Source organism: Bubalus bubalis, chromosome 1, assembly GCF_019923935.1.
Source record: "Bubalus bubalis isolate 160015118507 breed Murrah chromosome 1, NDDB_SH_1, whole genome shotgun sequence".
Lineage (NCBI taxonomy): Eukaryota > Metazoa > Chordata > Mammalia > Artiodactyla > Bovidae > Bubalus > Bubalus bubalis.
The window spans coordinates 67826902-67848503 of record NC_059157.1 but is presented as its reverse complement, the minus strand read 5'-3'; the positions used below and the strand labels follow the sequence as shown (position 1 = coordinate 67848503).

The 21602-nt window shown below is 34.4% G+C and overlaps 1 protein-coding gene across 3 annotated transcripts in view; it reads right to left on the bottom strand.

Moving 5' to 3' along the window:
• The window catches only part of SAMSN1 (SAM domain, SH3 domain and nuclear localization signals 1), a 166348-nt gene that overhangs the window by 25017 nt on the left and 119729 nt on the right, over positions 1 to 21602 (bottom strand). For all 3 annotated transcript variants that reach the window (XM_025282316.3, XM_045165066.1, XM_006078280.4), the window contains 2 exons: positions 7422 to 7493; positions 2669 to 2818 (listed from right to left, as the gene is read on the bottom strand). In XM_025282316.3, the coding sequence (XP_025138101.3) occupies positions 2669 to 2818; positions 7422 to 7493 (222 nt within the window). The remainder of the gene's footprint in view (positions 1 to 2668; positions 2819 to 7421; positions 7494 to 21602) is intronic.

Sequence of the window (21602 nt, the reverse complement as noted above, 5' to 3'; positions counted from 1 at the left end):
CTTTACTGACATCCCTAACTACTGGCCCTCTGTATTCACCAGTGTGTTCGCGAGGAAGCCATGTACCAATGACTTAAGTAGTGGGGCTACCATTTGAGTCCAGGCTGGTAGGATGTGGGGCTTCTTGAATGAAAACCTTGGGTTCGAGGACTTCCTATCAATCTGGCCAAAGCTTTCTTAAAACAGTGCTGAAGTGTGAGATTTGAATGATCCTTCTTCTTTCTTTGTCTCCTTTTATAGTTATCAGACTTGCATTTTATTCTAAAGGATTTTCTTGCTCATTTTTTCTTTCTCTTCTTTATCCTTCACAGGCATTTTCTCCAAGTCTTTGGTGTGTCTATTCCTTTCTTGGGGTCTACTTCTCAGAGGACTGTAATGAACACATCATAGTAAGGGAATGCATCTTGGTACTGTAAAATTTTAACTGGTACTGTAAAATTTTAATTTCTGAACTTGACTTTTCAAATATCTTTCTGGCTTTCATGTGGAGAGTGGCTTTTATGGAGGAAAGAGTGAAAGAAAGGAAACCGATTAGGTAATCTAGGCAAGAGAGGTCGTTTACTTAATTTAAAGCAGGAATAACTTACATGGAGATGTTAAGAGTTTTTAGATATGCTTTGGGGTTAAAACTAGAAGGATATGATGATTAATTGCTATGAAGAGTGGGAGAAAGAATGAATTTTGGGTGATCTCCGGGAGTTGGTGATGGACAGGGAGGCCCGGCGTGCTGCGATTCATGGGGTCGCAAAGAGTCGGACACGACTGAACTGAACTGAACTGAACTGATAGGCTTTTTTCTTTTTTTCTTTCCTTCTCCTTCTTTCTCTCTCTTCCCCTTCCTTTCTTTCCAACATCTACCATTAGTACAGTTTTGCTTTTACTTGGAAGACTGGACAAGAAACAAACTCTTTGTACAGCATAGAGAGTCAGTAATTCCATTTTAGGGATATCAAGTTCTACATATCTATTATGCATCTAAGTGATAATATCAAATAAGCAACTGGTTGTATAACAGATAAGCAAAGAGATCATAGCTAGAGATGTAATTGTGAAAAACAAAGTCATGAGACAAAATGAGATCACTTAGAAAGACTAAACTGAGTAAAGCATCTGGGAACAAGCCTCAGGAAGACTCAATATTTAGAAGGACAGGAAAGAAAGCATAGCCAAGACAGGAAACTACGAGAAAGAAGGAAAACAAGAATGCCCAAAGCAATCGTAAAAGAGAATGTTTCATATGTAATGAAGTCATCACTTGCATCAGACACAGCTGAGACGTATGTAAGAAGAAAGAAAGGTGACCATTTGATTTGGCAACACAGAGGTTAATACTGACTGTGACCATTCTATTGTTTTAATGGAGTACTGGGGAGAGAAATCCTGTTGAAGTGGGTTAAAAACAGACTAGCTATAAGACATATAGATCAACAGAATAGAACTGAGCCCATAAATAAATCCATATATTTATGATCAGTTGATTTTTCAACAAAGATGCCAAGGCAATACAATGGGGAAATAATTGTCTTTTCAATAAGAAGCGTTGGGATAACTGAATATCCACATTCAAATGAATGAAGTTGGACTCCTACCACACACCATGTAGAAAAATTAATGGACGATACACCAAATTTTAATAGCTACAAGTATAAAACTCTTAGAGGAAAACACAGGAGTAAATCTTTGTAACCTTAGATCAAGCAATGGTTTCTTAGATATAACACTAAAAGCACAACTGATGATAGAAAAAATAAATTGGGCTACTCAAAATTATAATCATATGTGCTGTAAACGATACCATCAGGAAAGTGAAAATACGATCCACAAATGTGAGAAAGTATATCATATTGCAAATCACATATCTCATAAAGGATTTGTATCATAATATATTGTTTTAAAAATCATAAAAGTCAACAATAAAAAGACAACCTAATTAGAAAAACAGGTAAAATATTTGAATAAACATTTTTCAAAAGAAGATATGCAAATGGCCAATAAGCACATGAAAAGTTTCTCAACATCATAAGCCACCAGGGAAGTGCAAATCAAAGTACAATAATTCTCTTCCTACCCATTATGAAAGGCTAACATAAAAAAGACAGACAGTAACAAGTGTTGACAAGCATGTGGAGAAATTGGAACTCTTGCACACTGGTAGTGGGACTGTAAAATGATGTAATTTCTTTAGGAGATACTTTGCCAGTTTCTCAAAGTATCAGACAGAGTTACCATGTAACCAAGAGAAATGAAGAATTTTTCCACATACAATCTTGAACAAAGACATTCATGGCAGCAATATTTAATATAGCCCCCAAGTGAAAACAACCCACATGTTCACCAACTGATGAAACGATCAACAAAATGAAGCCTATCTATAAAACAGAGTATCATTTGCTAATGAAAAGAAATGAAGTATTACTGTTTGTTCCAACATAAATGATCTCTGTTCCTCACATACAACATGCGGCATTTTTCTGAGCCTCTTGTTTCCTCTATTAAAATGTGAACAATAATACTGTCTTCCACCCAACTTCTGGGCAAAATTATCGAGGAAAAAAGTTATTGAAATCCTTCATAAGCTACCAAGTATTTCTATATCTAGAAGAACCTGTTCTATATTTTAAGAAATACATTAATAGAAAAATACAAACGATTAACAGAGGACGCTTACCTTTTCTTCAGAAAGGGCTTTGATGTACTTTTTGCCCACTTTTTTCTTCATTGTCCAGGAAATAGCTCTCATTTTTTTACCTAAACTTGCTCCATTATGTGAAGTTTTGTTTTGTTCTCCACTTTCATTTATGGGTTCCCCTTCGTGTACCTAGTTATAATTGTTTACAAAAGACAAAATAATGAAGCAATGAAAAACATTGATCTGAAAACATCATTAGAAGATTCCAAATTTGTGGGCTTCCTGTACATTCTGTGTAGCAGTGTTCAAAATTTCAAACAAAATGAAAATAATGCATGTTTTTAAAATTGTCTAGCTCTGGTTACCTGTATTACAGACTCAGAAAGTAAAACTTGTTATCGAAAGACGTGAGCTTCACATCTGATATTATTAAAGATAATTTTAGCTATATTTTAATAGCTGTATAGTAAAATTACTTTAGTCCTTCCTGTTTATGAGATGGACAAAATAGGAAAAAAATGCCAAGCATGATAAGTGAATATCTACTTAGATGAGAGATATTTTTTGGAGGCCTTAGAAAGGCTGCAGCATCTATCCATGCTGAACAGGTACTAACATACCTTCTTGCTTCTTATAAATTGAAATGGTCATGGTTATTTTTTAAATTTTGGAGTTAATTAAATCCACAGAGAAACTGCAGTTTTTCCATCTTATAGGTTATGAATACGTGCACATTTCCAACATTCTCAAGTAACATTAATTATGAACTTGTTCCAGCCATTAGAACAGAGATCTTTATGTATTCCACATACTAATCAAATCTCTATTTAGACTGCTTCTGATTTTTGCCTATTAAGAATTTTGTTAAACCAGTGATTTCTCATCTAACTCAGAATAAAACAATGTTCACAGCTCACAAGTCTCTATAACAACATAATATAATGTGATATAATGCAATTATTATAATACATATTGCAATATAATATTGTTGTTATTTAGTCACTAGGTTGTGTCTGATTCTTTTGTACTCCATAGACTGTGGTCCCCCAGTCTCCTCTGTGCCTGGGATTTCCCAGGCAAGAATACTGAAGTGGTTTGCCATTTCCTTCTCCAGGGGATCTTCCTACCCAGGGATTGAATCCACATCTCCTGTACTGGTGGGCAGATACTTTGCCACTGAGCCACTAAGGAAGCCCATAATATAATATATATATTACATTATATAGAGTGTATATGAGATAAAGAATTCAAACCATCTCACCCCTTGCTACTTCTCAAATTTTTCTTGTTCACTATAGGAATGATTCTCAAAATGTGGTTCTAAGACCAGTAGCAACAGAATCACTTGGGGCCAATTTGTGTTTTAACAAACTCTACAAGTGACTTTGATACATGCTAACATTTGAAACAACTGTAACTGAGTACTGCCACACTAGTCCCTCTGCCCTTTCTCTTTCATATTCCCACCAATGTTTGTGCTTGTTTCAGCCATTGGCTTCCACCAGATATCTACAAATGTCTTCCTTCATTCGTCCAGGTTTCCGCCCACATGCCAAGTAATGGAAGAGAAATTTTCTGACTGATCACCCCATTTGCAATAGCCCACACGTGTCCACGCTCCCTGTATGTTTACTATGATTTATTCTTCTTCTAAGCACTTAACAGTATCCAATAATATATTTGTTTGTCCTTTATATTTTACTGCCTGCATCTCCCACTATGATATATGCTCCATGAGACTTGAGACTTAATCTGCTTTATTCATCCTAAGCATCTAAATATTTCCAAGAACATAACTGACCCTCAATAGCTTTTTAATAAATAGAACTTCTTAGGTAGAACTTTGGCATTGTTTTCCCCTTGGAGGACATTTTTGGATGACATATACATAATATCCCAGATTTGCAAGAAAGGACCCTTGAAGGTCATCTAGTCTAGTACTGTCCACCATCTCTAATAGGTGGGTGGCCAGTCATTCCTTGAATATAAAAAATCATGGGAAACGTCTGTTTAGTGAACTTGAATATTTTAATATGAAGGTGTAACCACATAGTTAACATCATTGTTAATAAATATTATGTTTTACTTCACGTCTTACCCCCAATTGCCTATGATAAATATGAACGGACAGCCAATTTAAGTCCTCATTGCACTTTATTAATGTCTACATTCAGGGTTATAAAGGCAAAGATTCTTTGCTTAATTTGAAAGCGCTGAATAAAATACAACTTGGAACTACTTAAAAATTTTAGTGTTAGGCTTTTTATTTTCTCTTTACTTAAACTTTTTCTATCTTCATTGTAAAGTTATAAACTAAAATAAGAAAATATATTAGTTTATTACTATCTGTGTTAACTTACCATTGCCTAAGTTTCAAAAAAGTGCCATAAGTATTTTTAATTTCAGGCTTTTCCATAATTATTTACAGAAGCTTTGAGGAGACTATGTTGACATATATTTAATTTCAATATTTTTATGTGCTTTTCTCTTTCATAGCCTGAATCTCAGTTTATGTATATACTTATTTATGGGTTTTGTTGTTGTTGTTGTTTTAAAGTCTGTCTCCCCCTAGACTCTAGGCTTCATGAAGTAAGGATTTTCACCTGTATTGTAACAGTACTTTCTGAGCACCTAAGGGAGATACTCCAGTAGATGCTCAACACACATTTACTGAATGAGTGAATGACGGTTTGCTAAAAAATGTACAAACTGCTTTATCGAGTTCATTAAATTCTCTCACAAATTGCTAGGCCACCACTACTAATCAGTAAGTTTGAATGAGCCTGAGCAACTTTTATAGGTCAACTCTAGAATAAAAACTTAGTAACAGTAAATATACCTACGTAGGATTATAGAAAGTATAGGATTATACAATATGGGAGTTTGGGGCTGACATGAACACACTGTTATATTTAAAATAGGTAACCAACAAGGACCTACTGTATAGCACAGGGAATTCTCCTCTATAACAGTCTAAATAGGAAAATAATTTGAAAAAAAAAAAAGATACTAATACGTGTATAAGTGAGTCACTTTGCCCTGCATCTGAAGCTGACACAACAGTGTTAATCACCTACACTTCGATATAAAATAAAGACTTAAGAAAAGATCGACAGGAAATCCCTCATGCTAAAAACATTATATAGGTCTTCTCACTGTATACCATTTGTAAAAGAAAAACATTTGGGTTCTCACTATTTGTGTTGTATAAGGCTTCTCACTATTTGTAAAAATTGTATAGGGTTTCTCACTATTTGCATTGTATTATTTACAATTATGTAAGTGTTGATAGACCATAAAGCTACATACAATTTCATATATTTATATCCATGTAGGTATAAAGGTTTATTCATAAGTTTATATATATAAATGAATAGGTGAATAAAATAAGATATATGTAATGTATATATACATATAAAGGGATATAGTATGCACACATGTACATATATATGTGTTAACAGAGGTATTTATAAAGAAGTAATAGATGTCATTTTCTTTCTACTTTTGTCTAGAATATCCATTGCTGAAATAAACATATTTAAAGATAATATAGATAGATACAATATAGGAATCTGAAAGATATTCTGAGAAATTAGACATGATAAAGAAAATTCTTTGTAAAAAATAATAATGCAATATCTAGAATGAATAAGATGTGAATAATATCTAAAGCCTATTGATTTAAAACAAATCTACCACATGAATAAATAAATCAGGTTCAATGATAAATATATACTTTCACTTTTCTCAGTATGTATTCCTCCTCTCTACTATTTTATTAGTTGTTATTCCTTCTTTAATCAGTTTTTACAGTTGGCCCATGACTTATGAGATAGTATAACAGAATAGCAAACTTTGGACAAGATCTCGCTTTCTGCCTTTGTCATTTATGACATGTATGATTTAGAAGTAATTTTGTTCAAACATATTTCTTCAATGATAAAATAAAAATAATAATATTTCCTACTTACAGGTAGGTAAAGTGCTTAATGTTGTGCTTACTTCCTGCAAGTGCTCAATTAAATGTAGTGATGATGATGATGTCAATAAGCTTATAGGAAGCTTTTCTTAAGCTACATTTTAAGGTGTTCATGGTTTGTAAATGTATATGGAGCTTCCCGAGAGGCACTAGTGGTAAAGAATCTACCTGCAATGCAGGAGACATAAGAGACATGGGTTAGATCCCTGGGTCAGGAAGGTCCACTGGAAGAGGAAATGACAACCCACTCCAATATTCTTGCCTGGAGAATCTTATGGACAGAGGAGCCTGGTGGGCTATAGTCCATAGGGTTGCAAAGAGTCAGACACGACTGAAGTGACTTAGCATGAACACACTCATGGAATGGTCACCGCTGATTTCATGGTTAAATGGTCACCACCATTTCAATGTGTACAAAGGTGTGAAAGTGTAAATGAGCAGAGCAGCCTATGCTCTCCTTAACTAATTTCCAATGAAGCCATTTAATCACTTCCTAAATTTAAACAATTATAACTTACTTAAAATTTAACATGTATGTCATTTCATATGTGTTACTTTAAATTATAATTCTCTTCTTAAATTGATGTTCTGCCTTCCCAAACATCTCTAAGGTTTCTTAGATAGCTTTTTACTCTTAATGCCCAGCATGGTGCTAGGTACTAAATAATTGTTCATTTGTCACAAAAACGTATGCAAGGCTATGGTTTTTAAATATATATCTTTTGCTTACTGTAATTTGCAAAAGTTATACTGACTTCATAATTTTTCATAATGCTTTGTATAACACTCATAAAAATGGAATGGAATACTAACCCCAGTCGAATCCTCTGGTTTTGCTGTGGAATTATTCCAAAAGCGATCGAAGTTCCCAAAACTGCTGCTGCGCTGTAAAATAGGAAAGAAAAAGCAAAAGAAACAGGATTTGTGACTTTCATTGATAAAACTGCTAAATATATTAGATTATGACTTAATAAGCCCAAGTCTCTTGTGAATACAGGATTAAAAAGACTCTTCTTTCTGGAATATCTAAAGGTGCTGATGGTGTGTTATTAACATTCTAATATTTACACTTCATAAAATGTCTTTTATGTTTATGATATAGTGTTAAGCACCTTGTAGAAAATCTATTAAATTATTTTGGACTTATAGTGTTAATTTTGCTTTTAAGAATGACATGTGTTGCTAGACAACCAGGCAACTAATAGAAAACAACAAAACAGAAAACCAAAAGCAAGCATTTGAGTAGATTAACCATTGTGCCTCATAATGATCATATTTGTCAAAAAACTAATGCAAATGCATTTCCCAATGCTGACCCTTGATAATTTGAAACTCTCTACTAGATTTCAGAAAGAGAAGGCAGATATACACAGACCTATTAATAAATTGAAAAGAGCATTTAGGTATGCATAGTCTTAGGTTGGGGGTAAAACTGAATTTTTACACATTTAACATGAAATTACAATGAGACCTCTAGATCAATTTCGTTCACTGGTTTTGAGAGAAAGCTCAATATGTTAATAGAAACCTTGTTCTCTTGGATACTTTTTGCCTACAAGGCTAAATTTTTATTCTTATGTAACTCATTCTAGGCAGGTAATTATAAGCAATTCCTGATTACTACAAAGTAAATGATTCTTCTAAAGACATTTTTTAAAAATCTTTAGTCATGGAATCAAAAATTGCTATTTTCTCACTATTTAATTTTATATATTGTTTGAGATGGTGGATATCGGACATTACAGACTTTATATATGTTCTATCTTAAGAACTTCATTTCATTTCAAGCTTATAATATTTTCAAAATAGGCTGTGGTACTGAAAAATAACCTGATAATTAGAAAAGTTAAAAATGGGAGTCAGTAATCTGTAAAACTTTGTATGTCCTTTAAAAGTCACAGACCATTTTAGTTCAAGACGGCTTCAAAGGTACTTAGTCCTTGCAAGCACTCTTATTCTCAGATCTTCCTACTAGCTATCTTTAAAACTCCTTGTTTCTCTTTTAAATGAGTTTATATAAAAAGATCCTGGCATGTGACAAGGGGTGAGCTTGATAGACACTGTGATACGGAACACCACCCCAAGGATGGTGGCTGTGTTAGACACAATTAACGCCTTTTGCTGACTTGCTACCCTTGCTGAAGAAGCCCTTCGGCTTGTGGCAAGAGGAGAGAAAAAGAAGGACTGAAACTGAAAACTACTCTGGAAAATACAATCTTTTCATGCAGGGCTTACGGACCTAGAATGATTTCCGAGAGCATTAATCACTTCAACTTGCCTCGTAGGCATTTCTGCCAGGCCATCATTGCCCGGAAATCGCGAAACGGAATTGAGTGTGTTCTTGTTCTGCTTATAAACAATCTGAACACAGAGAAAGCTGTTACTTTTTTATATACTTGAAGCATTCTTATGGCCTATTGGAGCCTGTGCTTCAGGCACTTTTGTAGCCTATAACCAGTCTATGCCCTGCCTATTAAATATTAATGAAGGTTACAATGTGTTATCCACCACTGGATAATGGGTCAGGTTGCCCAGAGGGGCACAGGATAGGCTCACCTCAGCACTTCTCCACAGTATCTTCTGCCATTAAGTAATCAATAGTCACCACCTTTTAAAATTAATTCTCCCCTCATTATATCAATAGAAGCAGATTGAGAAGTAGTGGTTTTCAGAACTATTACTTTGGGTTTTGTCAGTCATCTCATTACAAATCACTCAACAGATTCAAGCCAGAGGAGTAAAATATCAATCCATGCTAAGAAACCCTTAAGAAGCAAATCTAAGTATTTAAAATAATGTTTTTACAATTTCATTATTCTCTTGTCAGAAAGTGACTTTCTGAGATGGTTTCATAATGTATAGGCTATGGCTTATGATGAAAAAAGACTAATGTCTACTATGAGGTATGGATAATGAACAAATGTGTAATTTCTACTCTTGTTAACTTTCTAATGAAAAGGTGAATCATGTGGAGGTAAGCTGGTTTCATAGATGATAGTCCTTTACAAATGAGAATATATTTCAATACTGATAATTTTGCAGTGTATAATTATAGAGGATTAGACTTGGCAAATATTATTTTGTAACAAAGCTCCTATCAAGACAGAGCTATTATATAAACAAATAGATATCAACAAAAGAGTAACTTAAATAAAAAAGCAATTCATATTTTAGATAATTATTTGCTTCTGTTGGCATTAGATTATATTTAGTCTTCAACTATAAATCTGTATAGTATTTCCTTATCCAATTAGATATGTTTGTAAAATGACACACCTGTGTAAGATAATTTGGAAAAACTAACAAAATTACATGCAATTGACCTTTGACCCAAAATTTCATTTCTAGACAACTATAACAGATACACTTGAATATAAATTGATTTGCACATCCACATTCAATGGAAATTTTTTATAGAAAAGCTATAAACCTCAATGTTCACCAGGAGAGGACTGATTGAATAGTATATGGTAAATTCAAATAGTAGAAATGTGTACATCTGCAAAAACCAGAAATATATCTCTTACCTGATGTGAAATGATCCCAGGATATAGTGTGTATGATAAAAGTCAAACATGGAAAAATGTACATAATAAACTGCTTTTTATCTAAGAGTGGAACTACATCTGTATGTTTCAATACAGGCAAATATGTATTTTCTTTCTTAGAGAAATTGGGTAAAATAAGCAAAGAAAAAGAAAAGAGAAAAAACATTTTCTAAATACGCCTTGTTTCATAGATTTGACTTTAAAACTATTTATAAACAAATTTAAATAAAAATAAAGGCAATCCCTAAAAATTCCAAATAAAAATAATTAATCTAATTTTATTTTGAATTGATGGCTTAGAGAGAGGAAATATTTTAAGCAACTAATAAAAAACAGTAATTTGATGGTTTAAAGAACAACAAAAATGACAAATTTTAACCAGTTTTCCAATCCCATTTACAACTGCATCCAAGAAAAGTACCTAGAAATCAACCTGACTATGGAGGTAAAAGACATGTACTCAAAAAACTGTTAGACACTCATGAAAGAAACTGAAAAGGACTCTTACAAATAGATATACCATGCTCATATATTGGAAGAATTAATATTGCAAAAATTACCCTATTACCCAAGGCAATCTGTGAATTCAGTGCAATCCCTATCAAAATATTAAAGGTATTTTTTACAGACCTGCATGAGTTCACAAATAATTCTAAAAATTGCATAGAAACACAAAAGACCTTAAATAGTGAAAGCAATCGTGAGAAAGAAGAACAAAATTGGAGTAATCACACTGGCTGATTTGAAACTATACTACACAGCTACAGTAGTCAAAATAGTATGGTATAGACACAAAAACAAGCACATAGATTCATGTAACAGAATAGAGAGCCCAAAGTACACCACACTAAATGGTCAATTCTACAACGAAAGGAGCAAGCATATACAATGAAGAACAGACAGCTACTTCAACAAATGGCATTGGTAAACTGGAAAGCTGTATGCAGAAGAATGAATTTGGATTATTTTGTCACAGTGCATAACAAACTAAACTCAAAACAGATTATAGACTTAGATGTAAGACCTGAAACCTTAAAACTACTAGATGAAATCATAGGCAGAATATTCTTTGACATTGATCTTAGCAACATATTTTTTTGGATATGCCTCCTCCTCCTACAAGGGAAACAAAACAAAAATAAATGGGACTACATAAATCTAAAAAGCTTTTTCATAGCAAAGGAAATCATCAACAATACAAAAAGGCTGTATACTGAACAGGAGAAGATATTTGCAAATGACGTATCCAAAAAGTGATTAATATCAGAAATATACAAAGGAGTCATAAAAGTCAGCATCAACTCCCCTCCTAGAAACCCAATTAAAAAAATGGAAAGAGGACCCGAGTAGATATTTTTCCAAAGAAGACATACAGATGGCCAACAGCAGCACAGGAAAAGCTTCTCAATATCACTAATCATCAGGGAAATGCAAATCAAAACCATTTGACATTTGATAATGTCAAATGACTATTGTCAAAAGACAGCAAATAACAAGTTTTGGCAAAGATGGGGAGAACAGGGAACCATTGTGCACTTTTGGTGGGATTGTAAACCGGTGCAGCCACATTGGAAAACAGTAAGGAGGTTCCTCAAAAAATTTAAAAATAAAACTATTATACAATCCAGCAATTTCACTCCTGGGCATTAATCTAAAGTAAACATAAACTCTAATTTGAAAAGATACATGTGTCCCTTTGTTCATTGCAGCATTATTTATAATAACCAAGATATGGAAGTAACCTAAGTACATATTCATACATTGATGGGTAAAGAAGAGGTGGTATACAAATACACACACACACACACACACTGAAATAAAAAAGAAGGAAATCTTGCCATCTGCAACAATGTGGATGGACCTAATGGGTATTTTTTAAACTGAAATAAGTCAGACACAGAAAGACAAATATTGTATGATTTCACTTACATGTGGAATCTAAAAATCCAAAACAAATGAACAAACACAACAAAACAGAATGGCCATGTTAAAAATATTGTCCCTGTGATAAATTGTATCCAAATATGGGACAAGTGGAGTATCAGTAAGAATAATAACTGAGGTACACTGAAATATATATGTCTGAATTCATGAGTTCATAATGATGCTAACTCAAAAGAAAAACACCAGCTGTTACTTTTGAAATGTTGCATCCAGATTATGAAAACTGACAAATAAAAGGAAAGACAAATATTTAATCTGTCCTTCTTGTATGAAACATATTTTAGAGTAACAAGATACTTAATTAGGGAAATTTTTTCTCTCCATGTATATGTGTGTGTATAATCTAGCTAATCAATTAAGTGATGAAATTACAAAAGTACCATTTTGTAAGTCCCTAATGCAATAATGGGACTTCCCAGGTGGAACGTGGTAAAGAATCCACCTGTCAATGCAGGAGACACAAGAGACAAGGGTTCCATCCCTGGGTTGGAAAGATCCCCCGAAGTAGGAAATGGCAATCCACTCCAGTATTCTTGCCTGGAAAATTCCATGGACAGAGGAGCCTGGCAAGCTACAGTCAATGGGGTCGCAAAGAGTTGGACATGACTGAGCACACACATCAGACAACCTATTTATCTATCCATGCAATAGTATCACTGTAGGAGGAGACAGAAACTAAATACATAGGAAATTTTAAAAAGTGAACGAGACAAGTGACTGGGGCTAAAATGGAGCGAAGTGACATTATAGATGGCAGTGCAATAATGGGTCTAGGCAACGATCGTCAGTGGCTACTAAAATCACAAAAGGAATGAACCAGAACACGTGCTTCATCATGGAAGCATCTAATGTCATTAATGAAATGTTCTTAAAAAAAAAAAGTGCAATCACACCAAGCTTCTGGATCTAACTAGCAGGTCACAACAAATAAGACAGAGGAGCATACCAAAGGACACCAGCAATATGATGTCAATCAGAAAAGTTTAGGCAATGAGAAAATCTATAGGACAGATAACCTGATTTCTTCAACCAGTCAATAGAAAGAAAGAAAGGAGGAGAAGGAAAGTATAAATTAAGAATCTTTAAGAATTATATCAATTAAATACTGTACAATCCATGGATTGTATTTAGGTATCGATCGCGTAAAGTATTTTAGCAAAAATATCCAGGAGACAACTGAGGAAAATTTTAAATAAGTAGCCATATGATGTTATTAAGGAAATATTTTTTTTTGTAATTCAAAATAATCTAGTGAGGGGCAGGAAGTATATGGACATAAAGAAGACATTGACCTCTTGTTATTTAATGATTAATTAGGTGATGCATACATGGGGTAGATTGTACTAAACTGTGTTTACATATGCTTCAAATTATCCAAATAAAATGTTGGGTTAATAAAAGAACCAAAGGTACCTATATAAAAGCCAAAAAATAATTTACAAAAGTTAATAAGGTATGGGGATAAGGGGGGCACTCAGGAAAATTGTATCTTTCTCTCAATTTGCTGTGAACCCAAAACTGTTCTTTAATAGATAGTCTTAAAAGTTAATGGTTACATAACTTTCTAAGGAACCAATTTTTAAAGATATCATTAACATCGCTAAGGTCATGTTTGTTTAGAGGTATGGACACATTTAAGGAGAAAATAAAGTTTTGGTTTCTAAATTTATTTTAGTACAACAAATGTTTCAATATAAATGTGTATTGTGTTATCTTTTAAAGACTCTCTGATTACGTAGTACAGATTACCCTCTTTCATATAGTCTACTTGGTGTACACAAAAATAGAGATGAATAAGTGGCACTTGGGCTTCCCTGGTGGCTCAGTGATCAAGAATTCACCTGCCAAAAGATGCAGGTTGGATCGCTGGGTCAGAAAGATCCCCTGGAGAAGGAAACAGCAACCCATTTCAGTATTCTTGCCTGGGATATCCCGTGGACAGAGGAGCCTGGTGGGCTACATTTCAAAAGAGTCAGACATGACTTAGTGACTGGACAACAACAAAAAATGGCATTTGGGGTGTTTAAACACATTTGTGTGTTTTGTGTTTGTGTGTGTCCCTACACAATGCAATGAACAATATATAAGAACTTAAGAATAGATTCGTTAGCCTCACTTCTTCTCTTGTTTTGTATAACAATTCTAATCATTATAGAATGTGTCTTCATATGAAGCATGTAGTGTTCTTGAAAATCATAGAGCCCTTCTCAATTAGGAAATTGTCATGGGAACCAGAATTTGCAAAAAAAAATATTTTTTTCCAGTTTTCCATCCTACTGTACTCTCTATTATATCATTCAATTACAACGTTTTAATCCTGTTTTCTGTTTTCAAAGAAACTTGCTACTAAGCTGGATGAAAAGTATATAAACTTAGCTTGATAGATAGCACTGAATTAGTTTCTTAAAACAATGACCATCCTAAATTTATCAACATGAAGAAGAATTAGGGAGTCTCTCTTTTGGAATGTAAATCAACCTTTTGAACAAAACCAAAAGAACTGAACCCTTTTTTTCATTTTTTAAGCACTCTCCAACTTCTGGGATCTTCAAGTAAAATCTTATCTCCAAGATGACTTAATATTTGGGTAAGGCATCAGCGGAAAAGTTTCACAGTCTATTTCAAAGAAAAAATTTGCATATGTGAGTCAGACATCCGCAGCATTTCGAAATACACTGGCAAATAAGAATTACACGCACTGTGCCAATGAGTTCTCACATCATCTAAATATTGCACATACAGCCTTCATTGGTGATATGCTTTTAAAGTTCAGAATTATGTTTCAGCACGTGCTTGTATGAATATTCTATAATATGCCCAATCTCAATAAGCTTGTCAGCCTTTATCCAAAGGCATTCCAGGATCTAATTGTTCTCACTAATTCAGGTGCTGAGGTCTTTTGAAGAGTGTGAAACAAGTTTAACTCACTTAAAATAATCTGTTAGGATTGCCTCAGTGTTAAATAATTACACTATCATGTGGTGATGATGGAAGACAGTTGTTTGGGTGCCAGGCGCCCGAAGGCTGAAAGACAAGCAGAGTGTGAAACGTGACCTTCAACAGTAACATTAACCCCAAGTAAAGGCAACTCAGTGCTCAAATATGTATCAAAGCTCTAAATATTTTTACATCTGGATTCTTAGAACAAAAGTTGGTCTATTTGATCTCTTTGGTTTAGTATCTTTCGTTATCAACTGCACAGACCATCTAAAGGAAGTGCAGATTCTGACTCCACCATAGTGTTTTAAAGTTGTGTCAAAATTTCCATGCTAAAGCTTTATTTTCAGAAGTTGATGTGCCGAGAGATGTTTTCAGCAAATTGAAACTACCTCAAAGAAGATTACCTAAAGGAAACCATAACTAAAAACAAAAAAAAAATCATCGTAGAATGAGCCATACCTGTAAAAGTGGTTATCATAACAGTCTATTTAATGTAACAAAACAAGTTTCATAAATAAAAAGAACTCAAACTTTCAGAATTCTCAATCATATCCCTGAATTACTTATTACCATATCTCATGATTTGCATTGGATACATTGACTGTAAGTTATGCTGCACTTTTAGAAATTGAATAAAAATTAAGATACTCTTTTGTCAGAAAGGAATTCTTAAATAATATTGATATATCTTATATGACTTTTCAGGTAAAAAGCATAACACAACAAAAGTTGTCACTTCATATTACCAACTCTTTCAAAACCATATAGAATACAAAGGAAATGGAAAACTTTAGAAAATGTGACCATGATCAGGTTATCTTAAATGTCTCAGCTCCTCATTTTTCCTACTGTAAAACTTCTGCTTGACTTACTCACTCCTGCATCATTATTATAGAACTTATTTTCTATTCCTTCTCTCTTTCTAATTGGTAAACCCATAAACAAGTACACTAAATGTCCCTATTGACCACTCCCCCCTCCCCAAGAATTGTTTCATTATGACCTTTCTTGGAAATCAATTTCCCTAGGGTATCCACTTTTGCAGCTGCTTTAGTTTACAGTAGCTTCTCTGCCTGTCTTCAGGCTGGAAGGCATATGTGTGAACAAAAATCTCCCTCTACTTATGTCCTCTTACCCCTGAGGATCTGTGTTGATTCTGCCTTTTGAACCTTGCACCTAGACTGTTGGAAACCCATATTTGCTCATTTCTCTCTTTGGGGAGTTTGGCCACATAATGCAAAATAATGTAATATACCACACACACGTTCTTTCAGCCTCCACATCTGCTCAATCTTTCCCCAAATCTCTGTTGTAGGCATTTATTCTCATTGTTGTTCAGTCATTGAGTGGTGTCCAATTCTTTGCCACCCTATGGACTGAAGCATGCCAGATTTCCCTGTCCTTTACCATCTTCCAGAATTTGCTCAAACTCATGTCCATTGAGTCAGTGATGCCATCCAACCCTCTCATCTTCTGTCGCTCCCTTCTCCTCCTGCCCTCAATCTTTCCCAGCATCAGGATCTTTTCCAATGTGTCGGCTCTTCACATCGGGTGGCCAAAGTACTGGAGTTTCAGCTTCAGCATCCTTCCAATGAAAATTCAGAGTTGATTTCCTTTACCATTGACTAGTTTGACTTGCACTTGTGTGTGTGCATTCTAAGTTGCTTCAGTCATGTCCGACTGTTTGAGACCCTATGGACTGTAGCCTGCCAGGCTCCTCTGTCCATGGGATTCTCCAGGCAAGAATACTGGAATGTGTTGCCATGTCCTCCTCCAGGGGATCGTCCAGATCCAGGGATTGTACTCGCATCTCTTATATCTCCTGCATTGGCAGGCAGGTTCTTTACCACTAGCACCACTTGCCACCACACAAATATGTCATTCCTGCATCAACGAAATAGCTTTCAGCCCCTTAGTCCCAACTCTTGACTCTCCAATCACCTAAAATCATACCACTGGACTCCTAAAGTACCAGTTCTTATCATTCCATTCTTCTCAAAAAGTAAAGCTTGCTCCACATTGTTATGATGGCCACTGAGAGCTTGCTTTATGCCAAGTGATTTATCCATAATCATTTCATTAAACAAATACAACTCTCCTTTGAGGTAGTTCTTGATTTTTCCAGTTTACAGATAAGCAAAACTGAAGCTCAGAGAGTTTAAGTGACACTTCTTTAGTTATTAGGAAGCCCTAACTTAGCATGTTGTACACTCATGATTCCTCATGGGATCGGGCAATGCTAGGCAATCTGATTAAGCAGAACTGACACTCCTTGCTGGCCAATGTGGACACATTCAATTATGTTTCTAAGCTGTTCTCATGCTATTTTTCTCTCAAGGAATGTTCTTCCACTTTTCTTCCTCCTACTCAAATCCAGCCCATTCTTCAAGATCTCGATCAAGTCACACCTTCTATATGAGACCACTTACCAACCCTGCATCATTTTAGCACACACTGATTGCCCCTGGTCTTAAGTGATGTAGGACCGAAAGAGAAAATCCTACAGTTGGGAGGCTTGAGAAAACCACAGCAGATGAGAAATTTCACACGTTTCTCTTCAAGTTAAATGACAAAAAACATACATTTTCCAGTTATACAAAAGCAAATTATAACATGTTATAGTCAAAGAAAATGACTTGCTGATGTTTAATTAAATAGCATAATGTTTCTACATGATGAACTTTCGTGTAAATATACTACGTGACTTCTATGGCTAATCTTTGTGCTTAGAGTCAGGGTTGTCTATATGAATGAGTTAAGAATCTATCCTGGAAGAATTTACACTCTATTGGTGCTATCAATCGATTTCTATTGAAAAGAACTAAACAGAGCCATTTTCAAATGAATGGCATACAAATATAGAAGCAATTCCTAAAAGCAGATTATATTCACACACACAATAAATTAATAATGTATACTAGATGTCAGCTTGGAAATTTATATTCATCATTATTTATATTTGCACTGACTACTTAATACGCAAAAGGCATTTTGTATGCATAAGTCTATGCCTATATTATTGATAGTCTAAAAAAAGATACATTAACATGATCTCAGATTTTGGACATGAAATTAGCTGAAATCAATACAATTTGAGTTTGCTTAAACATCTTCAAATATTATTTACTCTAAGAGATTGTATAGTTATTGACTGAGGAACAATTTAGACATTGCCAAGTCGGAAGACAATAATTGCTAAAATGAAGATAAAGTATTAGAACACATTGAACCTCCCACTGTGTGTTAAAAGGAGCAAAGGATGACAAACAATATGTCTAATATGTCTGAACTCTTTACTTGAACATAATCACTTGGGGACATTAGAAAAGTGTTGTATGTTCACAAGAATGCATTACTAGGATTTCCCTTTTTCTGGATGGACTATCTTTCCAAACCAAAATTGGCAGGAAGTTTTTTTGCAGCAGCATGGATGGTTTGTTAGGACCTTCCTGGATAAGGCTATGTTGAGAAGCATTCTGAAGGTATTTTCAGGCTTGGAATTAGAGGTCATGATAACCGTGTCTACCAAGTTTACAGAAGATGGTATGTGTTTTAGGGAAGATGGTGGGAAGAGGATGAGGAGTTACAGGTAATATATTTTATGTATTTATCATCCCTACTTAGTGATAAGTGTTTTCTGTGTGAGAAAATTTCCATTACTAATTTTTTTTGCTAGGCACCTTGATAGAATAGGGTGTAAAAAAATTGATTCAAATTTTCCAGTTATAAGAAAGATGTAAAATCCTCCCATAAATTTAGAAATTAACTTTCTATTGTGTACATATTAGATTTTTCTACTTATAGACAAATAATAAATAATATTTTAACTATGGTCACTTCATTGTCAGTTATTTTAATCTTATAATCTTTGAAAGCAAATAAATAATTTTGCATAAATAATTATCCAGAGTAGCATATGGCTAACAAAGAAATAATATTGAATATCATGGTTAAAGAATCCAATAGTTATTTAGGAGAAGAATAACTTTGAAGTAATAATTAGGGAAAGCCTTATTATATTGATCATAATCTTAATGATCAAATATACTAATCTACTCTTTGTTTTACCTACCAATGAAATGATATCAGTATCATTAATCTAGAAGACAAACTATTGAAAGCATAAAAGTTATGCTTATTCAACTTTATCATCAAAGAAATTCTTAAAAAGCAAGATAACTTTTTATTAGCTAAATTGAACATTCTCTTTCAAGGATTTAGATTTAAGTCTTTTTCCTTTTCAGTAATCAGAGAAAAAGTTGTGAAATATTTTACTAGTTAACATGTGGTGGAAGAATGTACAGTACCCTTAAGTCCAAGGGGATGGCACCCCACTCCAGTAACTCTTGCCTGGAAAAGCCCATGGATGGAGGAGCCTGGTAGGCTGCAGTCCATGGGGTCGCTAAGAGTCGGACACGACTGAGCGACTTCACTTTCACTTTTCACCTTCATGCATTGGAGAAGGTAATGGCAACCCGCTCCAGTGTTCTTGCCTGGAGAATCCCAGGGACAGGGGAGCCTGGTGGGCTACAGTCCATCGGGTCACACAGAGTCGGACATGACTGAAGCGACTTAGCAGCAGTAGCAGCAGTGTTGACCCAAACTTTAGGTTCCTGAGAAATTTCCTAACCAAATTTACTAGTCAAATGTTTTTGCCACTAAATCCAATTACTCCACTTTGTAAAATAAAATAAAGTCATCAAGAGGCAAACAGTCATAGTAACCACTGCTTTAAAATCACAGTTAAATCAATGTGTGAAAATTAAGCTGGGAAAATAGAATCCATTCAATAAACTTTCCCATCAAATTCTCTGAAACAAAAACTCTCCTTTACCTCCATTAGTCTTCAGTTTCCACCACATTCACTTGGCCTCTGGGTACATAATAACCTTTCTAAAGTTCTCCCCAGGAGATATTTTAGTCATGCAGGGATCTCCTTGAACACAAGTAATGACAAACAATAAGCTAATTCTCGAAAAGTTTTTTTTTTTAAGTCATTTTTACTACTTTTAAATGAGTGTGTTTGATGCATGATTTTGGTCCCCCTGATTAATGGTCACCGCCAGCCCAGCTTCTGGAGTTGTAATGTTTCTGTGAGCTTCCCTCCAGCAGAGCTCGACCATTAATCCAGTGGCATATGTCAGCCCAGCAGAGCAAGGTCACTCTTCTGCTTCAAGGGGAACCTTTTTAGAAATAATAAAACTGACAGAAAGTTCTTTTTTGCATGCTTTATGCCACCTGAGGTTGAGTGCTGCAGTTAATATCATAAAGCTTATAAACATTCCCATCTCAGGCGGCACCTGCTGACACTATGCTTAGGGATTTAAACGTTTTTTTTCTTAGTAAGAACAGACATGTTTATGTGGGGCAAATATACAGTGTGTAATCCCAAACAGGAAAAGAATAGGTAGAAAAAAATAGCTGTAAGTTCATGCTAGGATATTTAGAAGAGACATTTAGGTTCTATAATTTCTTCACTGTCAATTACATTTATTTTCCTTTCATCATATTTGGATTTGGCTATAAAAATATTTCAGTCTACTAAGAGATAAATAGTGGTGTTGGAAAGTCATAGTAGTGGCAGAAATGAACTCAGTACATGATAATTCCTAAACCTACACTATATGTTCTGATAACTGCAAAACATCTATCTTTGAAAGAATTTTATTTAAAAAATTGTTACCCTTTGTTTCATTGGTAGTGGGTACATTAAAATTGGTAAATAATTATAGTGAGATATTTGTAGTTTTAAAGTAGATGGCATGAAACTTGTAGACAGCTTAGTTTAGAAAAGATGATGACTAAATAACAGCTAAAAATATAAATAATATAAGCATTACAACCTTTATATATTGAGTTATTTCTCTATTACTCGTAATTAAAAAAATCAAAGTTACTCAGTAAAACCATGTGGTATTCAGAAAAAAATTTAATATCCAGACTAATATCATATCACTATGTACTGTTCTACTGCTAAAGGAAAATCTGTCTTGAATCTGATTCCAGGAATTTAAATTGTTAAAATTATGAAATGTATAGAAAAGAAATTTCATTATTTAGTTGTCTTTATTTTATGTATATAGAGAAAAGGCGGGGCCAGTGGGCAACTTAGGCCAGTCTTTCCAAGAAGCCAGTGCCTTGGTTTGGTCCCCATGGCCAATGTCAAACTGTCACATTGACAGGTACAAGAACTTCAAGCTTTCAAAAATAAATGACTGAGGGGTTGCAGGGGTACTTACTCATAAACTAAACTGATAGGATACCAAAATTAGCAATATCAGGAGTTGATTAGTTATGAGAAATTCAACTGCCAAGAAGAATGTATATTCTTGTTGACTAATCAAAGAGTTGTGTCCCCTAGAGACGTGGAACACAAAATCATTGTTGGAAGTTTGTTTGATTAGGATAGCAGAGACAAAGAAAAGTTGTATTAGGTTGTATTAAGAGCTAGAGACACAAAGTTATAATAGCCTGAAATATATAGTTCACCTAAGTGAGCAAGTCTGCTGAGCCTAATGGAATATTTGCTTCTGCTGCTATGCATTATTCTGCAGACTCAATG